The sequence below is a fragment of the Myotis daubentonii genome, chromosome 15 (assembly GCF_963259705.1).
Source record: "Myotis daubentonii chromosome 15, mMyoDau2.1, whole genome shotgun sequence".
Taxonomy (NCBI): domain Eukaryota; kingdom Metazoa; phylum Chordata; class Mammalia; order Chiroptera; family Vespertilionidae; genus Myotis; species Myotis daubentonii.
Genome location: NC_081854.1, coordinates 12,049,705 through 12,070,955, shown reverse-complemented (window position 1 = coordinate 12,070,955; position 21,251 = coordinate 12,049,705). Strand labels below are relative to the sequence as shown.

Below are 21,251 nucleotides of genomic sequence, written 5' to 3'. Positions count from 1 at the left end.
AGGGTGAGAAGAGCCACCAGGAAGTTCCCAGCCATAGTGCGTACGGGTCAGGTTGGCGCATGTGAGGAGAGGGGAGTGAGGAGGTCGAGGGTGGGAGGGGTAAGGGCTGAGAGGTCGGTGGGGCTTGCGAGCATGGGGCATGAAGGTGCGCTGCTGGGGCCGCAGGAGCTGCCTGGGGTTCGGAAGTAGCAGAGATACTTGGTTTAAAGTAGGGTCAGATACTTGGTTTAAAAGGAGTGCTGGCTGCCCGGCAGAGAGAAGGTCATAGGAGGCAAGGACGGCCCCAGGAGGCCAGTGAGGAGGTGGCTATAGTCATCCAGGAGGGGACGCCAGGGCTGGCTCACCATGGGGCCTGGAGGTGGACGTTGTGGTTGGATTGGAGGACGGGCCGGATGGGACCCACGCAGCAGGCTCCGGAGCAGAAAGACTCCGTGATTCTGCCGCGAGTCATTTGGTGGCTGTTGGTGTCACTGTAAAAATGGGGAAAGTGGGACTGAGGTTTGAGAGGGCAGGCAGCTCCGGCCTGCCGGTCAGCGTTATCGCCGCTTGGCATGTGGGGTAGCGGGAGCCGGGAGACCAGTGAGCAGCTCTTGGTAGGCAGGGGGGTCTGGATCCCCCAGTGCCAGCAGGTCTCATATCCACCCCTTCTCCCCGCCCCCCTCCACAGTGATCAACAAGTACAAGCGCCGGCGGTTTCAGAAAACCAAGAACCTGTTGACAGGAGAGACAGAAGCCGATCCAGAAATGATCAAGGTACATGAGCAGAGTTCTTGGGTCCTGGGGGCAGGCTGTTCCCGGCCCAGCAGCCATGCGGGCTCTCAGCTGGCACCACCACCAAGCTGCTGTGGGGGCTTGGTCAAGTCTCCTTGCCTCTCTGACCCTCAGTTTCCCTCTGGAAAAGGGGCTAGGAAGCTGAGCTGCCTCTCAGGAAGGGGGAGGATTCGGGGTGAGGGGGGTCCCATTACCATTCCCCTTTTCAGTGGGAAGACTTGCCCACAGTGTCAGAGCCAGGAAATGCAGGGCGGGATTCACACCCAAGCAGTCAGACCCCGAGCCCAGCCGGACAGAGTAGCACGTAGCACCCCCATTCTTCCAGGTGGGCTGGGGGCGCCAGGGTGTTAACCTGTGCTGGTGCCAGGAATCCTCCTCTCTGTGCGGTGGTCCCGGCAGGCGCTCCGTGAGTGTGGAGCTGCACGCGGGGCTGTCTGCAGCCTGGCATATGGTCCCATCCAGGTCTGCAGGCTGGGTTTCCCCCCTGTCAGGTGGCTGGGGGTCCAGGGTGTGGGGTCTGGAAGGCTGGCCTGTGGCAGGCCAATGGTCACTGTAGTGGCTGCTCTTCTGCTGTCACGATTGTCACGGGAGCCTTCAGGTGCAGGTGCCTCTGAGCCCCATGACCCCCCTGTCTCCCCTCAGAGGGCCGAGGACTATGGGCCTGTAGAAGTGATCTCCCACTGGCACCCCAACATCACCATCAACATTGTGGACGACCACACACCGTGGGTGAAGGGCAGCGTGCCTCCGCCCCTGGACCAGTGTGAGACCCCCGGCCCCTCTGGCTCTCCTTGTCTCCATCTACCCAAGCCCTCCCCCTGCCCCACCCCTGCCTGAAGACTCCCCTTTCTTCCCTGCCCCTGTCCTCCAGTGTCTGTCAGGGGGCCCATCTGAATAGCCCACCTTTGTTCTGGAGGCCTAAGGGGTCTCCCCACCCTTACGGGTGCCCGTGGCTCCAGCCCAGGCTGAGCAGTGCCCCTGCCCCACTTGCCTGCAGACGTGAAATTCGACGCCGTGAGCGGTGACTACTACCCCATCATCTACTTCAACGATTACTGGAACCTGCAGAAGGACTACTACCCCATCAACGAGAGCCTGGCCAGCCTGCCGCTCCGCGTCTCCTTCTGCCCCCTCTCTCTCTGGCGCTGGCAGCTCTACGCCGCCCAGAGCACCAAGTCGCCCTGGAACTTCCTGGGGGATGAGCTGTACGAGCAGTCAGACGAGGAGCAGGACTCGGTGAAGGTGAGGTGGGGGCGGGGGCTTCCCAGCACCCTCCTGGGCTGCAGGAGGGGAAGGGGAAGTGGGCCAGGCTGGCGGCCTGGGGACCTCCGGCCAGTGCTCCCTGACCAGTTTCACAACCTCCCAGGTGCCCTCCCTCCTGCAGCCCTCGCTGGCTCTGGGATCCCATCCCTGAGGCATCTGTGGTCCTCCTGTCTCAGCTTTTCTGTCTCTTTGGCCAGGCCTTCTGAGTCCCTTCCGGACCGCCCCTTCCTGATCTTGTTCCATAGCCCGTTTCCCCCAAACTTTGGGCTCTGACTTGATGTCTCTGCTCTCTGTCACTGTGTCCTTGAATACTCCTGGTGTCCCCATCTTTCTCTGCTTATGTCTGTGCCATTGAGACTCGGCTGTGCTTGCCTGGGGTTGTCTTTCCTGTTGGGTTTCCGTTCCTCACTCCGACTGTCTCTTCATCTATCTCTGTCACTCTGCCTCTCTCCTCTCTTCTGTTTCTTTCTCTCTCCATCACTTGCCTGCCTCTCCATGTCCATCTGTCCATCTCTGCCTGTCATGCGCACTCCCTCTTTGGGTAGTCCTGGGGGTCAGGTCTGTGAGCAGGTTCTTCTGGGAGTCCAGGAGGAGAGAGGTCGGCCCCCCAGCAAGGGCATGGCAGCGCTCACAGGCATCTCCCCCCACCCCCCACCTCTAGGTTGCCCTCCTAGAGACCAACCCCTACCTGCTGGCTCTCACCATCATCGTGTCCATCGTCCACAGTGTCTTTGAGTTCCTGGCCTTCAAGAACGGTAGGGGTGGGACCCTGGGGCCTGTGAGAGGCCATGGGGGGCTGGGGATGGGAGGGTACCAGAGGAGGCTGGCCCCTCTCTCTCTCCCTCCTCGCCCATAGGTCTTCTCCCTACCTGGGGGTCTCTCAGCCCCACTTTCCAAAGGCCTAGTGAACTGGCCAGGATGATGGCCCCAAAACTCCCAGTCCAGAAACTTCCATCTACTGGGTGTGGTGCTGCAGGAGGGGCTGGGCTGGGGAACTCCAAGGCCCAGCGCAGGGAAGCCCCAGAGCTGCTCCCATCAGCCTGCCCAGCAGGTTGCCTGCTGGGAAAGGCCCCTCAGGGTGGAATGGGTGGGGCCCACCCGAATGGGAAGGTGACAGCTCAGTCCCCAGAAGGTCCCTACGTCCCAAAGGCCAACAGTGGCAATGGCCAGGGTCTGAGGGGGCTGGCCATGGGGCAGGCACTGTTCTGAGTGCCCTCATTAGTTAGCTCATTGAGTCCTCACAGCCACAGCCCCATGAGGAAGCCTGTTGTTACCTCTGTGCTTACGATGAAGCAGAGGCTCAGGGAGGTTAGGTAATTTGCCTGCAGTCACACAGCTCCCAATTGGCAGAGCCAGGATTTGGACCCAGGTAGCCGGCTCCAGCACCCACTTTCATCCCCTAGGCCCTGCGGCCACTTCTTCCTTTCCTAGAGACCCACAATCTGAAGGAGGCCCGCTATGGAAGGGGCAATAGTAATAAATATTACTATTATTAAGACAATATTCCAAGATTAAGAGTTACTTTTTAAAAAATATATATATATTTTATTGATTTTTTACAGAGAGGAAGGGAGAGGGATAGAGAGTTAGAAACATCGATGAGAGAGAAACATCGATCAGCTGCCTCCTGCACACTCCCTACTGGGGATGTGCCCGCAACCAAGGTACATGCCCTTGACCGGAATCGAACCTGGGATCCTTGAGTCCGCAGGCTGATGCTCTATCCACTGAGCCAAACCGGCTAGGGCAAGAGTTACATTTTGAAGATTGTAACATCAGAACTGAGCAGTAAGTGCCAACCCCTGGTAGGGGGGCTCGGCCGTAGCCTGTGGAATATTCCTGAGCCTGGGCAGGTGCCGCTCACCAACATTCCTGCTCACTGGGAGCTGGGTCACTGGGGTCCCTCTTCCTGGTGAGAAACGAAGGCTCAGAGTGGGTGGTCACTCGCCCAAGGTCACACGGCAGGAGTGGGCCCTGGGTGAGCCCAGCTTTACAGCCATGTTTGTTGCCTCCCTGGGCTGGGACAGGACTTGGATCCCTTCACCCCCACCAGAACCCCGTCTCCAGACCCATTCTCCCTGGTGGGGATTGGGGGATTTCTGTGAATTTCCCTTTTAAATCTCAGGGTCTGATGGGGGATGGAGGAGCCTGCCGAGTGTGTTGGAGCTCCAGAATCAGAACCAGAGCAGGTGGATGGCCAGGGCTCAGGGCAAAGCCGGCCCTGTGTGACCACGGCTGGCTCCTCTGTAAAGCGGGCATTGTGGCGGCCTCCTGTGGCTGCGGGTCTTAAACGCTCAACACAGGCGGGATCCACCAGTGTTGTTGTCCCTGCTCAGCTGCGGGGAGGCCAGGCTCAGAGAGGCTGACCTGGGCCCTGCGGGCTGGGTCCAGGATTAGCATCAGAAGGAGCTGATTGGAGACCTGAGCACGGGGCCCAGGGGGCTGTGGGCCGCTTCCCTCGCCGTTTCAGGGCAGTGGGCTGGAGGAGATGGCTTTGAAGCGCGTGTCCCAGGTCTTCCCAACCAGGGGAGGCGCCTGGCACCAGGGTGGACAGCCCAGGTCTGGTGTCACAAAGACCCAGCTTCCGGCCAGATGCTGCCAGGCCAGGCTGTGAGGCCACAGGGAAGTGGCTTCTCTGACCAGCCCTTAGCACCTGGAGGTGGTGAGCTCTTGGGACCTGGCAGCAGTCACTGTCACCAGTCGAGGGACTGCGTTCTGGGGGCCGGTGTCAGCTGTGAGGGCTGCAGAGGTCCTGCCTGTCCAGTGCTCAGGTGGCACCTGAGAAGCAGAGGCTCTTTATGGGAGGGGGTCCTGTGCACCCCTCCCCCTTGGTGACCCAGCACCTCCCCTGGGGTCTGAGGAGAGTGGGGCCTGAGGGAGCTGCGGGAAGGACTCAGCTCAACTTCCTGGCTTCCCCCTAACTCCCATGCACAGATATCCAGTTCTGGAACAGCCGGCAGTCCCTGGAGGGCCTGTCCGTGCGCTCCGTCTTCTTTGGAGTTTTCCAGTCTTTCGTGGTCCTCCTCTATATCCTGGACAATGAGACCAACTTCGTGGTCCAGGTCAGCGTCTTCATCGGGGTCCTCATTGACCTCTGGAAGATCACCAAGGTCATGGATGTCCGGGTAAGGCTGGGCGGCCATGCTGTTTTGGGGGCTGCCAGGGGTTGGGAGGGGGACTGTTCGGTCAGCCAGACCCTGGAGCTGGCCCCGGGTGTTTCCCAGTGCCGGCTGCACTCCCAGGACCAAGGGGATTTTCGCACCAGGGGATTTTTCAGGTCACATGTGGGGCAGGGGAACTGGGAACAGTGGGGAAGGGCAGGGACTAGAGCTGGCAGGGGGAACGGCAGCTGACCACGGCCTCCCTCCCTGCCTGAAGCTGGACCGGGAGCACAAGGTGGCAGGACTCTTCCCCCGCCCAACCTTCAAAGACAAGTCCACGTACATCGAGTCCTCGACGAAAGTGTACGATGATGTGAGTATCCTCTAGGGTTTCCAAGCACCACACGCTCCTGGGGGCCCGGGGGATGGGCAGTTGTCGGGGTGGCGGAGGGAGAGAAGGCATCTGCGCCCTAACTGACGGGTCTACACTTCATGGCCTGTGTCACACCCTCTAGCGTCCACCTGCCATGTATACTTCCTGTCTGAATCCAAAGTTCCCAGAGCAACCTGGAAATTCCCCTAGGCTGGCTGGCCAGACCAGGTGTGGGTGGGTGAGGCAGGGGTGCCAGGTGGGGCCCGAGAAGTGGGGTTCCAACCCCACCCTGTGCCCCACAGATGGCATTTCGGTACCTGTCGTGGATCCTCTTCCCACTCCTGGGCTGCTACGCGGTCTACAGCCTTCTGTACCTGGAGCACAAGGGCTGGTACTCCTGGGTGCTCAGCATGCTCTACGGCTTCCTGCTGACCTTCGGTGAGCAGGCCTGTGTGGGAGGCACACTCATCCCCAGACAGGGACAACCCAGGGTGGGCAGGGGTGGCATATGGGGAGCCTCGAAGGGAAGCCTGGCCGGGTCTGGGGTCAGGGAGGCTTCCTGGAGGTCAGGTGCATTTAGGTCCTCATCCTCAGGGGAACCCACACAGTAAACAAGTGGACAGGCGACTCAGCACGTGATGGGTACTGGGGACGGTCAAGGTGAGGGTGCACATTAGATGGTGGTCAGGGAGACCTCTCTCAGGAGATGAAAGATGCCAAAGGAGGGAGCCGTCCAAGGGCCCTAAAGTAGCCTGTGCCTGGGGGACTGGAAGCAGCAAGCAGGCCATTGTGGCCGGAGTAGAGTAAGTGACGGGAAGGAGGCCGGAAGTGAGGTCAGAGAGGTCCAGGATTAGGATGCCCCGTCCTCTGCTCACGGGTGTCCCCTTACCACCACCATAGGCTTTATCACCATGACACCCCAGCTCTTCATCAACTACAAGCTCAAGTCTGTGGCCCACCTGCCCTGGCGCATGCTCACCTACAAGGCCCTCAACACCTTCATCGATGACCTGTTCGCCTTTGTGATCAAGATGCCTGTTATGTACCGGATCGGCTGCCTGCGGGACGGTGAGCCTGGTTGGGTGGGCAGGCTGGTGGGCTGGCTGGAGGCTCCCACTGCAGCTCGGGAGGCACAAGCAGGACTTGGGGCCTGGGCTAAGGGATGTGCCCTGTTCCCGGCCTGGGGGCTTAATCTGAGGCCCAATCTTTGCAGGACCCCCCAACCCCCGACAGTAGGCCAGTTGGGCCCCTTCCCCTCACACTGCCCCCCTCACCCCACCTCTAGATGTGGTCTTCTTCATCTACCTCTACCAACGGTGGATCTACCGCGTCGACCCCACACGGGTGAATGAGTTTGGCATGAGTGGTGAGGCACCGACAGCAACTGCCCCCACGGCCGAGGCCCCAACAGCCACAGGGGCCCTCTCATCCCCACCCACTCCTGACCCTGCCACAATCACCACCGCCGCCGGGGAGGAGGCCTCTACGCCCATGCCTGCCAAGCCCACCCAGGGGGCCAGCTCCACCACCGAGCCCCAGGAAGTCCCTCTAAAACCGGCAGAGGACAAGAAAAGGGATTAACTGTTCCTGGTCATCGTCGTCTGCTCCGGCTCCTGGTGACACCGCCCCTGCCGACCCAGGCCCCTCGCCTCCCCTCCCCATTGCCCTTTCCCTGGACAGATTGGGCCGGGGCGGCAGGAGACCCCTTTTGGGCCAGGGCCCAGTGCATGGTGGGGGCTGGGGCAGGCCAGGGCACGTGGTTTGTGGAGGCGCCGTCTGTCTGTCTGTTCCTGTGTTTTAGCCATCTTGCCCCGCCAGCCCAGCACCATTGGGAATCATGGTGAAGCTGATGCGGCACTGCTGAGGGGGTGGGCCAGGCAGGGGAGAGGCCAGGGCCCCTCTGTGGGATGCCCGCGGCCATTCATCATCTTGTCCCTCGTCCCCTGACCAGCCCCCTCCTCCCAGACCGCCACCCTTTAACACAGTCTGAATTTAATAAATTCATGTGGGTGTTTAACTTAAACTCAACAACCCCCCCTTGTGCCTTCCTTCCTCTGTCACGGCAGAGAGCAGGTATGGGTGGCTCTCCCAGGTCTGGGAAGGAGACCCTGCAGGTTAAAAAACTCGGTAAAATGGGGATAGTGGCCCTCTGGGCCAGGCCCCTTTCTCACCCTCCTCCTCCTCTCAGCAGTCCTCTGATGGGGCTTCCATAACTCCCATGTCACAGATGGGGAAGCTGCTTGCTGTGGCCTCGCTGCACCTATGTTCTTACCCATGAGGCCCAGCGCCTTGCCTGTGCCCGCTTACTGTTTTCGGGCCTCAGGCCTGCCTCATGAGCAAACACTCACTGCCTGATCCATTTTCACCAGCTTCCGCATTCAGCAGTCCTGGGCCCTGGACACGTGACCTCCCCTCTCTGGACTTACGAGCTTGCCTCCCCAGGTCGCAGCAGGGGTATGGGGTGAACCCTCACTCAGGTGGTGCCCAGTTATAGAGCTTGGAGTTGTTAGGGTGTCTCCAGTGTCCCCAGAGCTGCCAGCACAAGGACCCAACCAAGCTCTTAGTGCAGTGGTCGGCAAACTGCGGCTTGCGAGCCACATGCGGCTCTTTGGCCCCTTGAGTGTGGCCACAAAGTTTCAATCGCACTGTACGTGCACACCCACATGTGGTATTTTGTGGAAGAGCCATACTCAAGGAGCCGCAGTTTGCCAACCACTGTCTCAGTGCATGGCTCATGGGCCTTCCCAGCAACGGGTACTGGGGCTGTGTACCCACTTCATAGGTGAGGAGACAGGCCTCTGGGCCTCCCTGCACTCAGAGGGATTAGAACCCACATTCCCAGATTTGCAAATCAGGGGCGGGGTCTCATCAACACTGCAGGGAGAGGAGGCCTGGGGCTGAGGGTCTTCCCTGAGGCCTCACCTCCACTCCCCCCTGCAGAGCCAGACAGGGAATCCACCATGTCTGGGGAGATGCTGGTGTGCTCAGACCCCCATGTGTACACATGTGCACGCAGGTGTGCACACATGCACGCAAGACTGCAGGTTTTTCCACCCTCAGGCAGCCACGGCCCACTCCACTCCCTTTCGTACTCTGCACACCATTCCATGGCTCCCCGTGTCCTAGGAGAAAGCTTAGGACCCCAGGGGGTGTGGCCACCTGGACTCCCTGGCCTCATCTTCCCTGACCCTCCTCCCACAGCCGCACACTCCAGCCTTTGGCAGAGACCATCAGCTTTATCCCACAATCAGGAGTCACCAGTTCCACTGACACCACCTGGTTCAGAATCCTTCTCGCCCCTTGGGTTCTCACCCAGCCTTCTCCCTGATGTCCTGCCCTTCCCATTCACCACCATCCAGTAGCCAGAGAACTTTTTCTTTTTCAATCCTCACCCAGGGATATTTTTTCCATTGATCTTTAGAGAGAGAGTGGAAGGGAGGGAGGAGGGATAGAGAGAGAGAAACATCAATGTGAGAGACACATTGACTGGTTGCCTCCTGCAGACACCCTGACTGGGGCCAAGGATGAACCAGCAACCAAGGTACATGCATGCCCTTGACCAGGAATCAAACCGGCGACCCTTTGGTCCGTGGGCCGATGCTCTAACCAGTGAACAACCAGCCAGGGCACCAGAGAACTTAACTAAAGCACAAATCTGACCCTGCCCATCCCCTGCTTAGAACCTACATGGCTCCCTAGTATCCTTGGGAGAAGTGCCCAGGGTCCTAACTGGCGAGCCAGACTCGGGGCGGGGTGGGGTGGGGGGACTTCTTAACCCCTGTAGTTTCATCTTTCTTGCTTTAACTTGCCATGATCTCCTGGCTGTAGCGAATGCTCTTCCCTTACCTGGGAAACTTTTCCAGGCACAACGCTCTTTACCTTACCCTGTGCATCCTCCAGGTTGCAGCTCCAATGTCTCCTCTAGGAAGCCCTCCCTGACCACTTCCTCTAAGCGCCGCCCCCTCTCCCCCCAGCTCCCCGGGGTCCCACATTCCAGCCCTATCCACTGTGTGGCATCACGGGACAAGTTGTTCTCCACTGAGCTGAGCCCTGTGAGGACAGCTAGGGCTGTCCTGGTCACGGCCATGTCCTTGGCGCAGAGGAGGCGCTGCAGGAGTTTGCTGAATGCGTGTTTGCCAGTCCCGACTCACAGACAAGCACATATCCAGGAGTGTGGACCCTAAAGGGCCCACATTGACACTGATGGAGAGACTGACAACCAGTCAACAAATGCTCCCTGAGCCCCTCCCCTGGACACTGTCCTGAGCCGAGGGGTCTGTGTACACAGCGGGGACCAAGACACCCCAGGTCTGCCCTTAAGGGGCTTGGGGTTTCTGACATGTCCTTTCACTTATCCAACACACAGTTGTGAAACTTGACATTTGCAAGGGGCAGAGGCTAATCAGGTGGGCTCCTGGAAGCCACTGCTCCACGTCCCTTATGAGCCAAGCTCTAGTCTAAGAGCTGTATGTGGTTTATTTCATTCAGTTTAATATTGATGTCCCCATCACCTTACAGACCATTGCTGTACTCTCCACTACTTCCCCAGTGGTCTCCACTCCAGAATCCTTGCTATTACTGGAATGTGCCATGCATGTTCCCACCTCATGGATGGGATATTCAAGTAATAGCAAGGAGACCGGAATGGAGTGGATCCTTCACAGTTTCAGCTCTTTGCTCGAACGTCATCCCAGAACCTCCCTCAACTTCCTAACCCAAATAGTACCCTCTAACCTCAATCCATATATCCTGCTTTATTCTGTAACACTGCCATCACCACCAGACATGTATTTGCTTATCTCTTTCCATTGGTCTCCCTCACTTGGATTTCAGTGCCGTGATGGGAGGGGCTTTTGTCTTTTGTGTCCTTTGCTGTGTCCCCAGCTTTTGGAACACTGCCTGGCACCATTACACTGTAATAATTAAGTCAGATGCTCACAAGAGCAGATGAGAAAACCCAGAGAAACTGAGAAATTTGTCCAAGGTTTCAGGACACAAAGTGTTAGGACAGTGCCCAGCACAATTAAGAGCTGTATACAAGTGCCATTCTTAGCATTTTTATTTATTGATTTGAGAGAGACATCGATTTGTTTTTCCACTTATTTATGCATTCATTGATTCTTGTATATGTTCTGACTGGGGTTCGAACCCACAACCTTGGCGTATCGGGATGGCACTCTAACCAACTGAACTACCTGGCCAGTGCTATTAGTATCATATAATCCTCACAACCATCCTGTTATTAGGCCCATTTTACAGATCGGGCTGAGAGTGATGAAGTCAATTGCCCAAGGTCACACAGCTGGTAGGTGGAAGACCTAGGATTTGAACCCAGGCACTCTGATTCTGGACCCTCAATCATAACCTCCCTTGCAATGCCCTTGTTGTATGCAGACTATAGCTTACAGGCCAAATGCAGACTTTTCCAGTTTTTGTGTAATTTTTAAATAGTTAAAAAAGCTCAAGAAGAATATTTTGTTTCACATGAAAATTATACGAAATTCAAATTTCAGTAGCCATAATGTTTTATTGGAACACAGCCATCTCATTGTACTGTCTGGGTGCTTTTGCGTTATGGCAGAGTTGACTGTTGAGACCTGTCTGGCCCTCAGAGCCTAAAGTGAAACATAGTTGCTCTCTGGCCCTTGGCAATTTTTAAAAGTTTGCTCAATATTTTGCTGTCTAGCAGTAGTGCTCCAACTTGAGCCCGAAGGGCTTGTGGTCACACTTTGAGAACTGCTGCTGCCTCCCACAAGAGGCACCAGGCCTGGCTTGGTGAGTGCTGTGTCCCCAATGACCAGTGCAGGCCCTGACATACAGCAGATGCTCAATAACTGTATGTCCAATGAATTTATTTTATGTTATATTATTTTTTAATCCTTAACTCGATATTTTTCCATTGCTTTTTAGAGAGCAAGGGGAAGACAGAAATATTGATGTGAGAGAAACATACCGATTGGTTGCCTCCTGCATGCACCCCGACCAGGGCTCGGGCCAGGGAGGACCCTGCAACAGAGGTACGTGCCCTTGACCAGAATCAAATCTGGGACCCTTTGGTCCACAGTCCGACGCTCTATCCACTAAGCCAAACTGGCCAGGGCTTTTAATTTTTTTACATTGTATGTCTAATAATCATCTGTGGACGACAAAGATAAGAGAAACACTCAGATTTTACACAAGCAGATATAGCATTCTGTGGTCAGGGTGCCCGGCATCCATGTTGGAACCTATGGTCACCTAGTCATTCTGAAGAACGGGAGGCTTTGGGACTATGATCTAACCAAATGGCTGCCCCTCCTTGAGCCTCAGTCTCCCCTCTGCAAGAATCCTGGTTCTATCACATGCCTCTGATGCGACTGTGAGGTATGAAGCATCTGTGAGGCCCCCAGGTAAGCACTTTGCTCAAGGGTCAGGTACACAGCTCAGGATGTACACTGGGGCTACACTGACATCATTCCCGGACTGATTTACTGAGCCTTGAAGCTGTAAGTGCTCTGGGAAACTTTGGCATTGTGGGGAGGAATAAAACATCCATCCAATCATTCAATAACCATTTATTGGGTACCTACTGTGTTCCAGGCGCTGTTTTTGGTGCTAGGGATACAGCAAGGAACAAAACAGGCAAATCCTAGAGCTGACATTCTAGATTTAAACGTTAAAATATCTTCACTCTCAATTTGCAGAAAATGAGTAGAGAAACCATGGAAGTTTCCTAAAGCTCACTATCAACGAAAGCTGTAGAGCTCTCCTGATCCCAAAGCTTCCCTTCCATCCAGAAAAACAACAGGTTCAAGTTCGCTGGCAGATTTGGGGGGGAGGGGAGTGCCTCAGTTTCCCCAACTTGCTCCTTGGGCAGGGCGGGAATGGCTCTAAGCAGGCCTCAATTGGTTCGGCCAGAGCGATGGCCAGCAGCGCTGGCCCCTCCCAAACGCCCAACCTCCTCTTCCCGGCCGGCCCCGCCCCCTAGGCCACGTGACGCGCGGGGGTTTTCCCGTTCCCCTTGTGAAACGTCACGGCGGGGCGAGGGCCAATGGACGCGCAGGCCGGCAGCGCCGGGGAATTCCGCCGCCCCGCCCCCGCCCGCCGCTTGCCCGGCCCGGCCCGCCGCCCCCCGCAACCCCGGGCGCCGCGCGTCCTGCCCGGCCTGCGGCCCCAGCCCTTTTGCTGTTCGCCCGACCCGCGATCGTCCGCTGGACCCGGCCGCCCGGCCGCCCGGCCTGCCCGCTGTGTGTTTTAGTCTGGGCCGGCCTCCGGGCCGTCGGTCCCCACTGGTCGGGCCATGCCGAGTCGCCGCGTCGCCAGACCGTCCGCTGCGCCTGAGCTGGGGGCCTTGGGTAAGCGGGGCCGGGATTCAGCAGAGGAGTCGGGCGGGATTGGTGATGCGAGGGTTCTGGGGGTTCCTACAGAAGTCTAGGGGTTTTGTGGGGAGAGTGTGAGGGTTCGGGGGACACTGTATTAGAGGGAAGGAAGGAGGCAGAGGATGGTGACAGAGTCTGGCCCAAGGTAAGAGAGAGGCGTCCCACTACAGAGTGAGGAGGGGGCGGGGCCTGAGCCTGAGGCAAAGAAGGGGGCGGGGCCCGACTCCAAGGGGAGGGGCGGGGCCAACTCGGAGAAGGAAGAGCGGGACCAGTTCCTGAGGGGCGGGGCGGGGCCAGAATCCGTGAGCGTGAGAAGGGGGCGTGGCCACACTCTGAGATGGCCAAAAAGGAGGGGCCTGGCTCACAGAAGGGGCGGGGCCTAACGAAGAAGGAAGCAGGGTCCTACTCAGAGTAAGGGGCGGGACCTGGGGGAAAAGGGGGACGAAGGCGGACTCCGAGGGGGCGAAGGTAGGGGCTGGAGGACTCTAGTAGAGAGAAAAGTGGGGGCTGATTCAGAGAAGAAAGAATGAGGAGTGCTTGCCTCGGAGAGTAGTGGCAGGGTCTGAGAAGGAAGAAGGGGACTGGCTTGACATGGACAAGGTGAAGGGTTAGGGTCTGACCCCGAGAGAAGGAAGGGAACGGTAGCTTTCCTAACCGAGGTTGAGGACTCCTAGAGACCCGACCTTAAGGGAGAGAAGAAGCGGGGCCTGAATGTGATGAAAGGGTGGGGTGACATGACAGAAACGAAGGAACCTGCTCCCGAGTTAGGGAAGGGGGCAAGGCCAGACTGGGCGAGGGGTGAGAAAAGGGAGGGGCCAGGAGAGGAAGAGGGTGGAGCTTGACAGGTTTCTGAGGGATCTCCATCACCTCCTGAGACTTGCCTCCCTCCTGCAGGGGCCCCGGACCTCTCCTCGCTCTCGCTGGCCGTTTCCAGGACCACGGGTGAGCCCTCCACAGTTCCTGCCCACCCGCACACTCAGGACAGGGGAGGGGGGAACCCATTGGGCACAGCTTTCCTTGGTGGTGTCCTTCCCTGCTCGTCTAGATGGGGGTTCCAGATGCCCCTACCTCCCAGGTGATTAGGAGCTGGACAGGTAAAACTAAGCACCTGTTCACACTGTAAGAGGAGTCCTCTGTAGAGATTCACATGGCAGTGCAGAGCGTAATGATCTCACCAGCGCTTTGGGGCTGCAAGTCACTTCCCCTCTCTGGGCCTCAGTGTTCCTCATCTGTAATGTGGACATAATATCAGTGTCTTCCCCTTTTAGGAGGATTGACAGGATTCAATGAGCTGATTCAGGTAAACTTCCAAAGCAGTGACTGGCGTACAGTAAACGCTCAATACATGTTAACTGTTAGTGGTGTGATAATAATAATTATTATTGTTAGACAATCTATAACAGTGATTCTTAAACCTTTATTCGCGTTAGAGTCACCCTGAGCGCTTGTTAAAACAGATTGTTGGGCCCCAACTCCAGAGTTTCTGATTCAGTAACTCTAGGATGGCTTCTGAGAGTATATTTCTAGCAAGTTTCCGAAATGCTGAGAACCACTGGTCTGTAAAGTCCCTCAGCTCGTGCCACCCAACATTCAGTGCCGCCCAAGGAAATGCAGAATCATAGCCAAATGAAGCATCTCTCTTACTACTATGCTAAGATTTGGAGTGAAGGGACGAGTCCTGTCACCATGGAAACTCAGTGGTCCCATGGGCTGAGTCTGAGCTTCTCTCTGGAGGTAGAGTCTTGGGATGGACACAGAAATGCTGGCCTGGCCGAGGAGGAGGACCTGGGGCTCTCTAACAGATCTGTGAGTTTGGGTGGTAGTGAGTGGTTGGCAATGACATTGGGGACAGGTACCGCCCAAACACTGGTTCTGGGCAGGAACAAGGCTAAGACTTTTCTTTCCTGAGACCTAGATCTTTGGTTTCAGTTGAGACTAATTTCTGATGTCATCTATTCAATAAATATTTATTGAGTTCCTGTTCGGTACCTGGCTCTGTGCTGGGCCATGCTGGGGACTCAGCAGTGACTGAAACAGCCTGGGCTCCGCCCTCATGGGATTCCCTACCTCGACGTGGAGGCAGACACGTAAACAATAAATTAAACAAGGGATTATAAAGTGTGATAAAGGCTATGAAGAAATCTTGGGGTCAGTAATATCTCAGAGAAGGCTGAGGATGGGAGAACTGAGATAGAGTGGGAGGGAAAATTTCCTTCATTTTGATGGGACAGACACATGCAGTGTCCTGGGTACAAGCAGTGGCGATGGGGCAGACATGTTCCTTACTCCCAGACATATGAGTCACTGTAACATAAGGTCATGTCAGATTCTAACGTAAATTATAAAACAAAGGCACCTACCTGTAAGTGACTATAGTGGGGGTCCTAAGGACTATCTTGGATATAGGTCAGGGAAGACCTATCTAGGAGACGACATTTGCAGAGAAGGAGGCCATGCAAAGAACTGGAGGAAGAGAATCCTGGCACAGACCAGCCTGTGCAAAGGCCCAGAGGCAGGGAAGACAACTGGCTTTCTGCTCTCAAATCTGCTCAAGTGTGGCCCGTCCTGGCTGCCCCTGGATGGTAGCGAGTCTATATGGGAGGTTGGGGGGCAGTGTGGGGTGTTATTTTTTTTTATTTTTTATTTTTTTTTGTGGGGTGTTATTTTAGCTGAACCCAGTATTTCCTGGCTGAAAAGGGATTTTAGATAACAATAATATTAGCTAAGTTTTATGGAGGGCCTCAAATGGTCAGATCCTGTGTTAAGCCATTTCTCTGTGTGATCCTGAATCCTCATGTTAATGGCTGAGACAGGAGCTCAAATCTCATTTTATAGGGAAGGAGGCTCAGAGAGGTTAAGCAACTTGCCCCAGGCCACACAGCCAGTGAGTGACAGCTGGGATTCAAACCAATATCTGTGTGACCCCACACTGCATGCTCTGAAAGCATGTCTTCCTAACAGCCCCATTTTATAAGCATACAACTGAGGCCTAGAGGTGGGATGTGGTTTACCCAGTCTATAAAACATCTCCCAACACCTTGTTTAATAGCAGCCAGCATTTATTTTATTTGTTATTATTATTTTTAAAATATATTTTATTGATTTCAGAGAGGAAGGGAGAGGGAAAGAGATAGAAACATCAATGATGCGAGAGAATCACCAATTGGCTGCCTCTTGCATGCCCCCCCCTGGGGATTGAGCCTGCAACCCAGGCATGTGCCCCTGACCAGAACTAAACTGGGAACCCTTCAGTCCGCAGGCCGATGCTCTATCCAGCATTTATATAGCACCTACTATTGTGGCAGTTCCAAGTGCTTCCCATATAGTATTAGCTGATTTCATGTTCACAACAGCCCAATGAGGCAGACGTTATTGTGTCCATTTTATAGATGAGGAAACCAAGGCACAAACGGATTAAGTAAGGAGTGTAAGGCCACATAGCAAGCAAGTAGCAGAGCCAGAATTTGAACTGAGGCAGTCCGGAGCTCTGGTCATTGTTGCCCGGGGCCTCAGTTTCCCCCTGCAGCATAGGAGCTCCTTAAGGGCTCAGACAAAGTCTAACTCAGCGGTTCTCAACCTGTGGGTCGCGACCCCTTTGGGGGTCGAAGGACCCTTTCACAGGGGTCGCCTAAGACCATCGGAAAACACATAATTACATATTGTTTTTGTGATTAATCACTATGCTTTCATTATGTTCAATTTGTAACAATGAAATCGGGGGTCACCACAACATGAGGAACTGTATTAAAGGGTCGCGGCATTAGGAAGGTTGAGAACCACTAGTCTAACTCATCTTCGGGTCCCCAGGTCATTCAGTATAGATGTCTAAGGTTTTTCCCAGCTCAAGTGGCTTGAGGTTGTCCTGCCAGTGATCGGCAGCAGGCCCCTTTCTCTCTCCCAGCTTCCGTGTTCCCATCTGCCAAGTGAGGGTGTCTTCGCCACCCTGCTGACTTCACAGATTACATGAGATAAAGGGTGCAGGAATACTGCTTTCCAAGGAGCAAAGGTCTGGCTGCCAGGAGCCACTCCCCGAGAGTTGAGGAGGAGGACAGCTCTGGCATCGGGCTGGTCGGTGTCTGAGGCCAGTGGCCAGCACAGGCAACCCTGGGTGGGGCGTCGGGCCCGGCCTGCCCTTGCTTGCTGTGTGACTCCAGGCTCACTTACTCCCTGTGGAGTTCCCCTTGTCCTGTCTATGGAATAAAGGGAGGTTGGTTTCGGTTTCTCCATGGCCCCTTCTAGGGCTGAGGTGATAAGGGGTTCCTAGCGTTACTGTCCCTCCTCCCTCAGGAAGTGGGGGTGAATCCAGGATGGCGGGTGGGCACTGCTGGGGGACTAGCCTATGATGCAGAGTGGGTGGCTGCCTGGAGGAGGAGGATCGGCCTCCTGGGATCTTCAGACACCAGCCAGTGACCTTTGGGGGCCTAGGGTGCACTGTAGGGAGAGAACACCCCCACCTTTTGTTTAGAATCTTCAGTGTTCATTTTTCTCCTGGTTATAAGACCCTCGGCTTTTCCTCCAATTCCCAACAACACTTCATAATCCCTGGCCTAAATGTTTTTGGGGAGACATGTGAGGGGACCCTGACCCTGGGACCCCCAACATTGGGAGCTAAATAGAAGGTAGCCAGGAGGAGGTTTAGCATCCCTGGGAGTCAGAGCCCAGTTTCCCAGGAGGGGAGAGGTGGGTACCAGGAAAGGATGGGGTGGGGAGTCTGTCTTAAAAATGAAAGTTTGACCACTTACCTGGCCCTCACCTTTCTCTTTTTCTCTTCCTCTTTCTCCCGCAGATGAACTGGGTGAGTATCTCAGGGCAAGTCTGAGGGAGGCTGAGGAGTCCAGTGCTCACAGCAGAGAGCTTGGTCTTCCTTGTGGGGGTGTTGAGGGGAGGGTCACAGTGTGACTTCGGGGCCTGTTGGGACAGCTGAACAGTCGTGTTTCCAGGTACCAGCGGTGGGTGACACCCGGCAAAGGCTGTCATGTCAGCTGCCGTCCGTGTCACTGTTCATTCCTCCAGTGAGTTGTACTGAGCACCTGCCACTTGCTGAGCACGTGCCAGGCTGCTCCAGGCCCCGGGGATTCAGTCGCGGACCAAAGGCCCTCTGCGGCTGACACTCTAGCGGGGGGGACAGTAGCAAAAGGAGTAAATGAATAAGATAAGGTCAGACTGGGCAAAGGGCTGTGAAGGAAATCAAACAGGTAGAGGGAGAGAGGGCATTAGATGGGGCCTTTCTGGAGTGGTGGCATTTGAGCTAAGACCAGAGGACGAGGAGCCAGTAGGGGTTGGATGAGGGGGAGCGTGGAACAGGCAGATGGAGGAGCAAGTACACTGCCCTGAAAAGGGCCAGGCTCGGTGGGTGCAAGCAAGAGAAAAAAGACTGGATGGGTGCCAGGGGCGGGGGGAGGAGGGGGAGGGGGGCGGCGGAGGGCCCAGGACAGCAGGGGCCAGGCCGCAGCAAGGCTCTATGCCAGCACCAGAGGCGTGGGGTTCTGTTTTAGTTTTGCTTTTCCGAGATGAATGGGGTTTGGAGAAGGTTTTATATGGGGCGGTGTTGACTTTGTCTTTAAGGGAGATGGAAGCACGGGAGGCTTCTGTCAGGGTGTAACATGAGATCTCCCTGGCTGTGTGTGGAGGACAGATTGGGGCAGCGGTTCTCAACCTGTGGGTCTCGACCCCTTTGGCGGTCAAACGACCCTTTCACAGGGGTCGCCTAAGACCATCCTGCATATCAGATATTTGCATGACGATTCATCACAGTAGCAACATGACAGTGATGAAGTAGCAGCGAAAATAATGTTATGGTTGGGTCACAACATGAGGAACTGTATTTAAAGGGCCAGAAGGTTGAGAACCACTGGAATGGGGGAACAGGAGTGGTGGTTCAGATGGAAGACATGGAGGGTGGGCCAGGACCGAGGCGGTGCGGGTGGAGAGAACTGAGGAAGAGGCAGAAGTTCATGCATGGGACTTGCAGATCATGAGCAACTAGCACAGATGTGCACCCTGCCAGCTTGAGCACGTGGTGGGGGGGGGGTGCTCTTAGGGAGGGCAGTGGACAGGCAGGCGCAGGGGAAGGAGAAACCAGACTGCCCCCTCTTACCCCCCGGGTCTCTGGCTTCAAGAACTGGGGCGCGCGGGGAGGCTGTTGGCGAGGACAGCAGGGGCTTTGTGTGTTTTGGGTTTGTGGCCCCGCATTCGGCCCACAAGAAATGAATGGATTAGGAGAGGCGGGGGAGGCACGGATGCGGGGAGGGGGCTCAGCAAACCTTTTCTTTTTATAACCGGCTTTTGCTTCTCCCGCAGAGATCATCGATGAGTACATCAAGGAGAACGGCTTCGGCCTGGAGGTGGCGCCGCCGGGCCCGGGAGAGGGGCTGACGCGCCTGGTGTCTCGCGGGGCCACCTCCCTGAGCACCGTCACCCTGGGCCCCGCCGCGCCCCCGGCCACGCCGCCGCCCTGGGGCTGCCCCGTGAGCCGGCTCGGGCCCTCGGCCCCGCGGCCGCACCTGGTCATCATCGAGCAGCCCAAGCAGCGCGGCATGCGCTTCCGCTACGAGTGCGAGGGCCGCTCCGCCGGCAGCATCCTCGGGGAGAGCAGCACCGAGGCCAGCAAGACGCTGCCCGCCATCGAGGTGGGGCCCGGGGCGGGTGGGGCTCGCGCTTCCCCGGCCCAGGATTCGCCTCGCGTGTCCTGAGCCACGTGTTTGATGGTGGTTGTTAGTGTCGCCGGTGCTATTGTTGGAGCCGGTACTGCTGTCACGTGGCCCCACATGCAAAAGGGCCTTCAGAGCGGCTCTTCCCGACCCTTTGACGCAAACTGCCGTGGCTGCGGAGGCAGGGGAGCCTGTCAGAGCGAGGCCTGGCGCAGCAGAGTGGCTGGGTTGGAATCCCGTGCAGCCATTTGCTAGCTGTGCAGCCTGGGCAGGTTGCTCAGCCCCGCTGTGTCTCAGTTTCCTCCTCTAGGAAATGGGATGGTAATAATAACCAGCCAGCTGGGGTTGCTGGGAGGAGTGAATGGTTCATGTACATGCTCAGGACCTCCAGCTGGTCAGCGCTCAATAGAGTTGAGCTGCTGGTACTATTATTATCATCAGAGGCCTGGTCCTTACAGCCCCCCTCAGGCCCTACCCACCGGACCCCAGCAGCAAGCTAACCTACCGGTGGAAGCCCCCTGTGGTCAGTGTGTGTTATGGCTACCTGCTGAAGGGTTGCTTAGGCTTTTATATATATAGACCATCATTGCTCTTAGGCCTGGCCATTCCACGCTCAGGAATTTGTAGTGTAGCTGTGTCTGTGTCTGGGCGCACAGAGGGATGTACAAGGTTATCCACTGCAGCCTTGTTCGCGTGAGAAGGAGGGCATTTCAATGTGCATCAGTCCGGGAGGGACTGGTAAATGAGTCAGCAAACAGCTACACATCAGGAATTCTGTGCAGTTGTAACACATATATCTGTGTATGTGTGCAGGTAAATATAAATACCTACGGTTAATACAGAAAAAATTTTAAATGAAGATTCCATTAGGTACTGATGTGGAAGTATTTCCAAGATGTATTAATAATCCCTCCCCCAAAATGGAGGAGAGTAGGGCATGATACTGGCTTTTGTGTTAAGAGAGGGAAAATAAGATTTTAATTTTGTATTTGCGAGTATGCGCATAAAGAAACTCTGGAAGGAAAAACAAAAATTAGTAGAGGTGATTACTTTTGGGAAGGAGTGCTCAATGGATAAGGTACAGGTAAGGTGTGTGGGGTTTTTTTTTAACTATATACATCTTCATTTTGTTTTAAATATTTGAGTCGTATGATATGGTTCAAAAATGTTTGAAAATGTAAAGATTTATATTAACAGAATTTAAGTTAAAATGAACAGAAGACACTCCCCCCACCCCCAGAGGTAACCATTGTTATCAGTATCTCATGTGTCCTTCCAGAAGGATTTTTTAAAAAATATATTTTATTGATTTTTTACAGAGAAGAAGGGAGAGGGATAGAGAGTTAGAAACATCGATCAGCTGCCTCCTGCACACCCCCTACTGGGGATGTGCCCACAACCAAGGTACATGCCCTTGACCGGAATCGAACCTGGGACCCTTCAGTCCGCAGGCTGACACTCTACCCACTGAGCTAAACCAGTTAGGGCCAGAAGGATTTTGATTATACAGGTAAATATATACATGCATAAATACCATCCCCCTTTTGGTACATAGAGGGGAGCATGATATATATATGCACACACATACAGATGATCCCGGACTTACCAGATGGTTTGACTTACAATATTTTGACTTTGCGATGGGGTAACATTTGATATACACATAAAAAATTGCATGAGATATTGCACACTTTATTATAAAACTAGAGGCCTGATGCACAAATTTGTGCAAGGG

The 21,251-nt window shown here is 55.5% G+C and overlaps 2 protein-coding genes across 3 annotated transcripts in view; both read left to right on the top strand.

Moving 5' to 3' along the window:
- The window catches only part of CLPTM1 (CLPTM1 regulator of GABA type A receptor forward trafficking), a 33,840-nt gene extending 26,309 nt beyond the window's left edge, over positions 1 to 7,531 (top strand). The window contains exons 6-14 of the mRNA XM_059666195.1: positions 668 to 753; positions 1,414 to 1,534; positions 1,769 to 2,013; positions 2,696 to 2,789; positions 4,969 to 5,159; positions 5,413 to 5,508; positions 5,811 to 5,946; positions 6,409 to 6,576; positions 6,794 to 7,531. Coding sequence (XP_059522178.1) covers positions 668 to 753; positions 1,414 to 1,534; positions 1,769 to 2,013; positions 2,696 to 2,789; positions 4,969 to 5,159; positions 5,413 to 5,508; positions 5,811 to 5,946; positions 6,409 to 6,576; positions 6,794 to 7,089 — 1,433 coding nt within the window. The 3' untranslated portion in view covers positions 7,090 to 7,531. The remainder of the gene's footprint in view (positions 1 to 667; positions 754 to 1,413; positions 1,535 to 1,768; positions 2,014 to 2,695; positions 2,790 to 4,968; positions 5,160 to 5,412; positions 5,509 to 5,810; positions 5,947 to 6,408; positions 6,577 to 6,793) is intronic.
- A 5,051-nt stretch (positions 7,532 to 12,582) lies between these two features.
- RELB (RELB proto-oncogene, NF-kB subunit) overlaps positions 12,583 to 21,251 on the top strand; it is a 32,941-nt gene continuing 24,272 nt past the window's right edge. Inside the window, exons 1-4 of one of the 2 annotated variants that reach the window (XM_059666196.1) lie at positions 12,583 to 12,842; positions 13,761 to 13,808; positions 17,653 to 17,661; positions 19,167 to 19,495. In XM_059666196.1, the coding sequence (XP_059522179.1) occupies positions 12,788 to 12,842; positions 13,761 to 13,808; positions 17,653 to 17,661; positions 19,167 to 19,495 (441 nt within the window). In that variant the 5' untranslated portion in view covers positions 12,583 to 12,787. The remainder of the gene's footprint in view (positions 12,843 to 13,760; positions 13,809 to 17,652; positions 17,662 to 19,166; positions 19,496 to 21,251) is intronic. The other variant, XM_059666197.1, reaches the window with a different exon arrangement.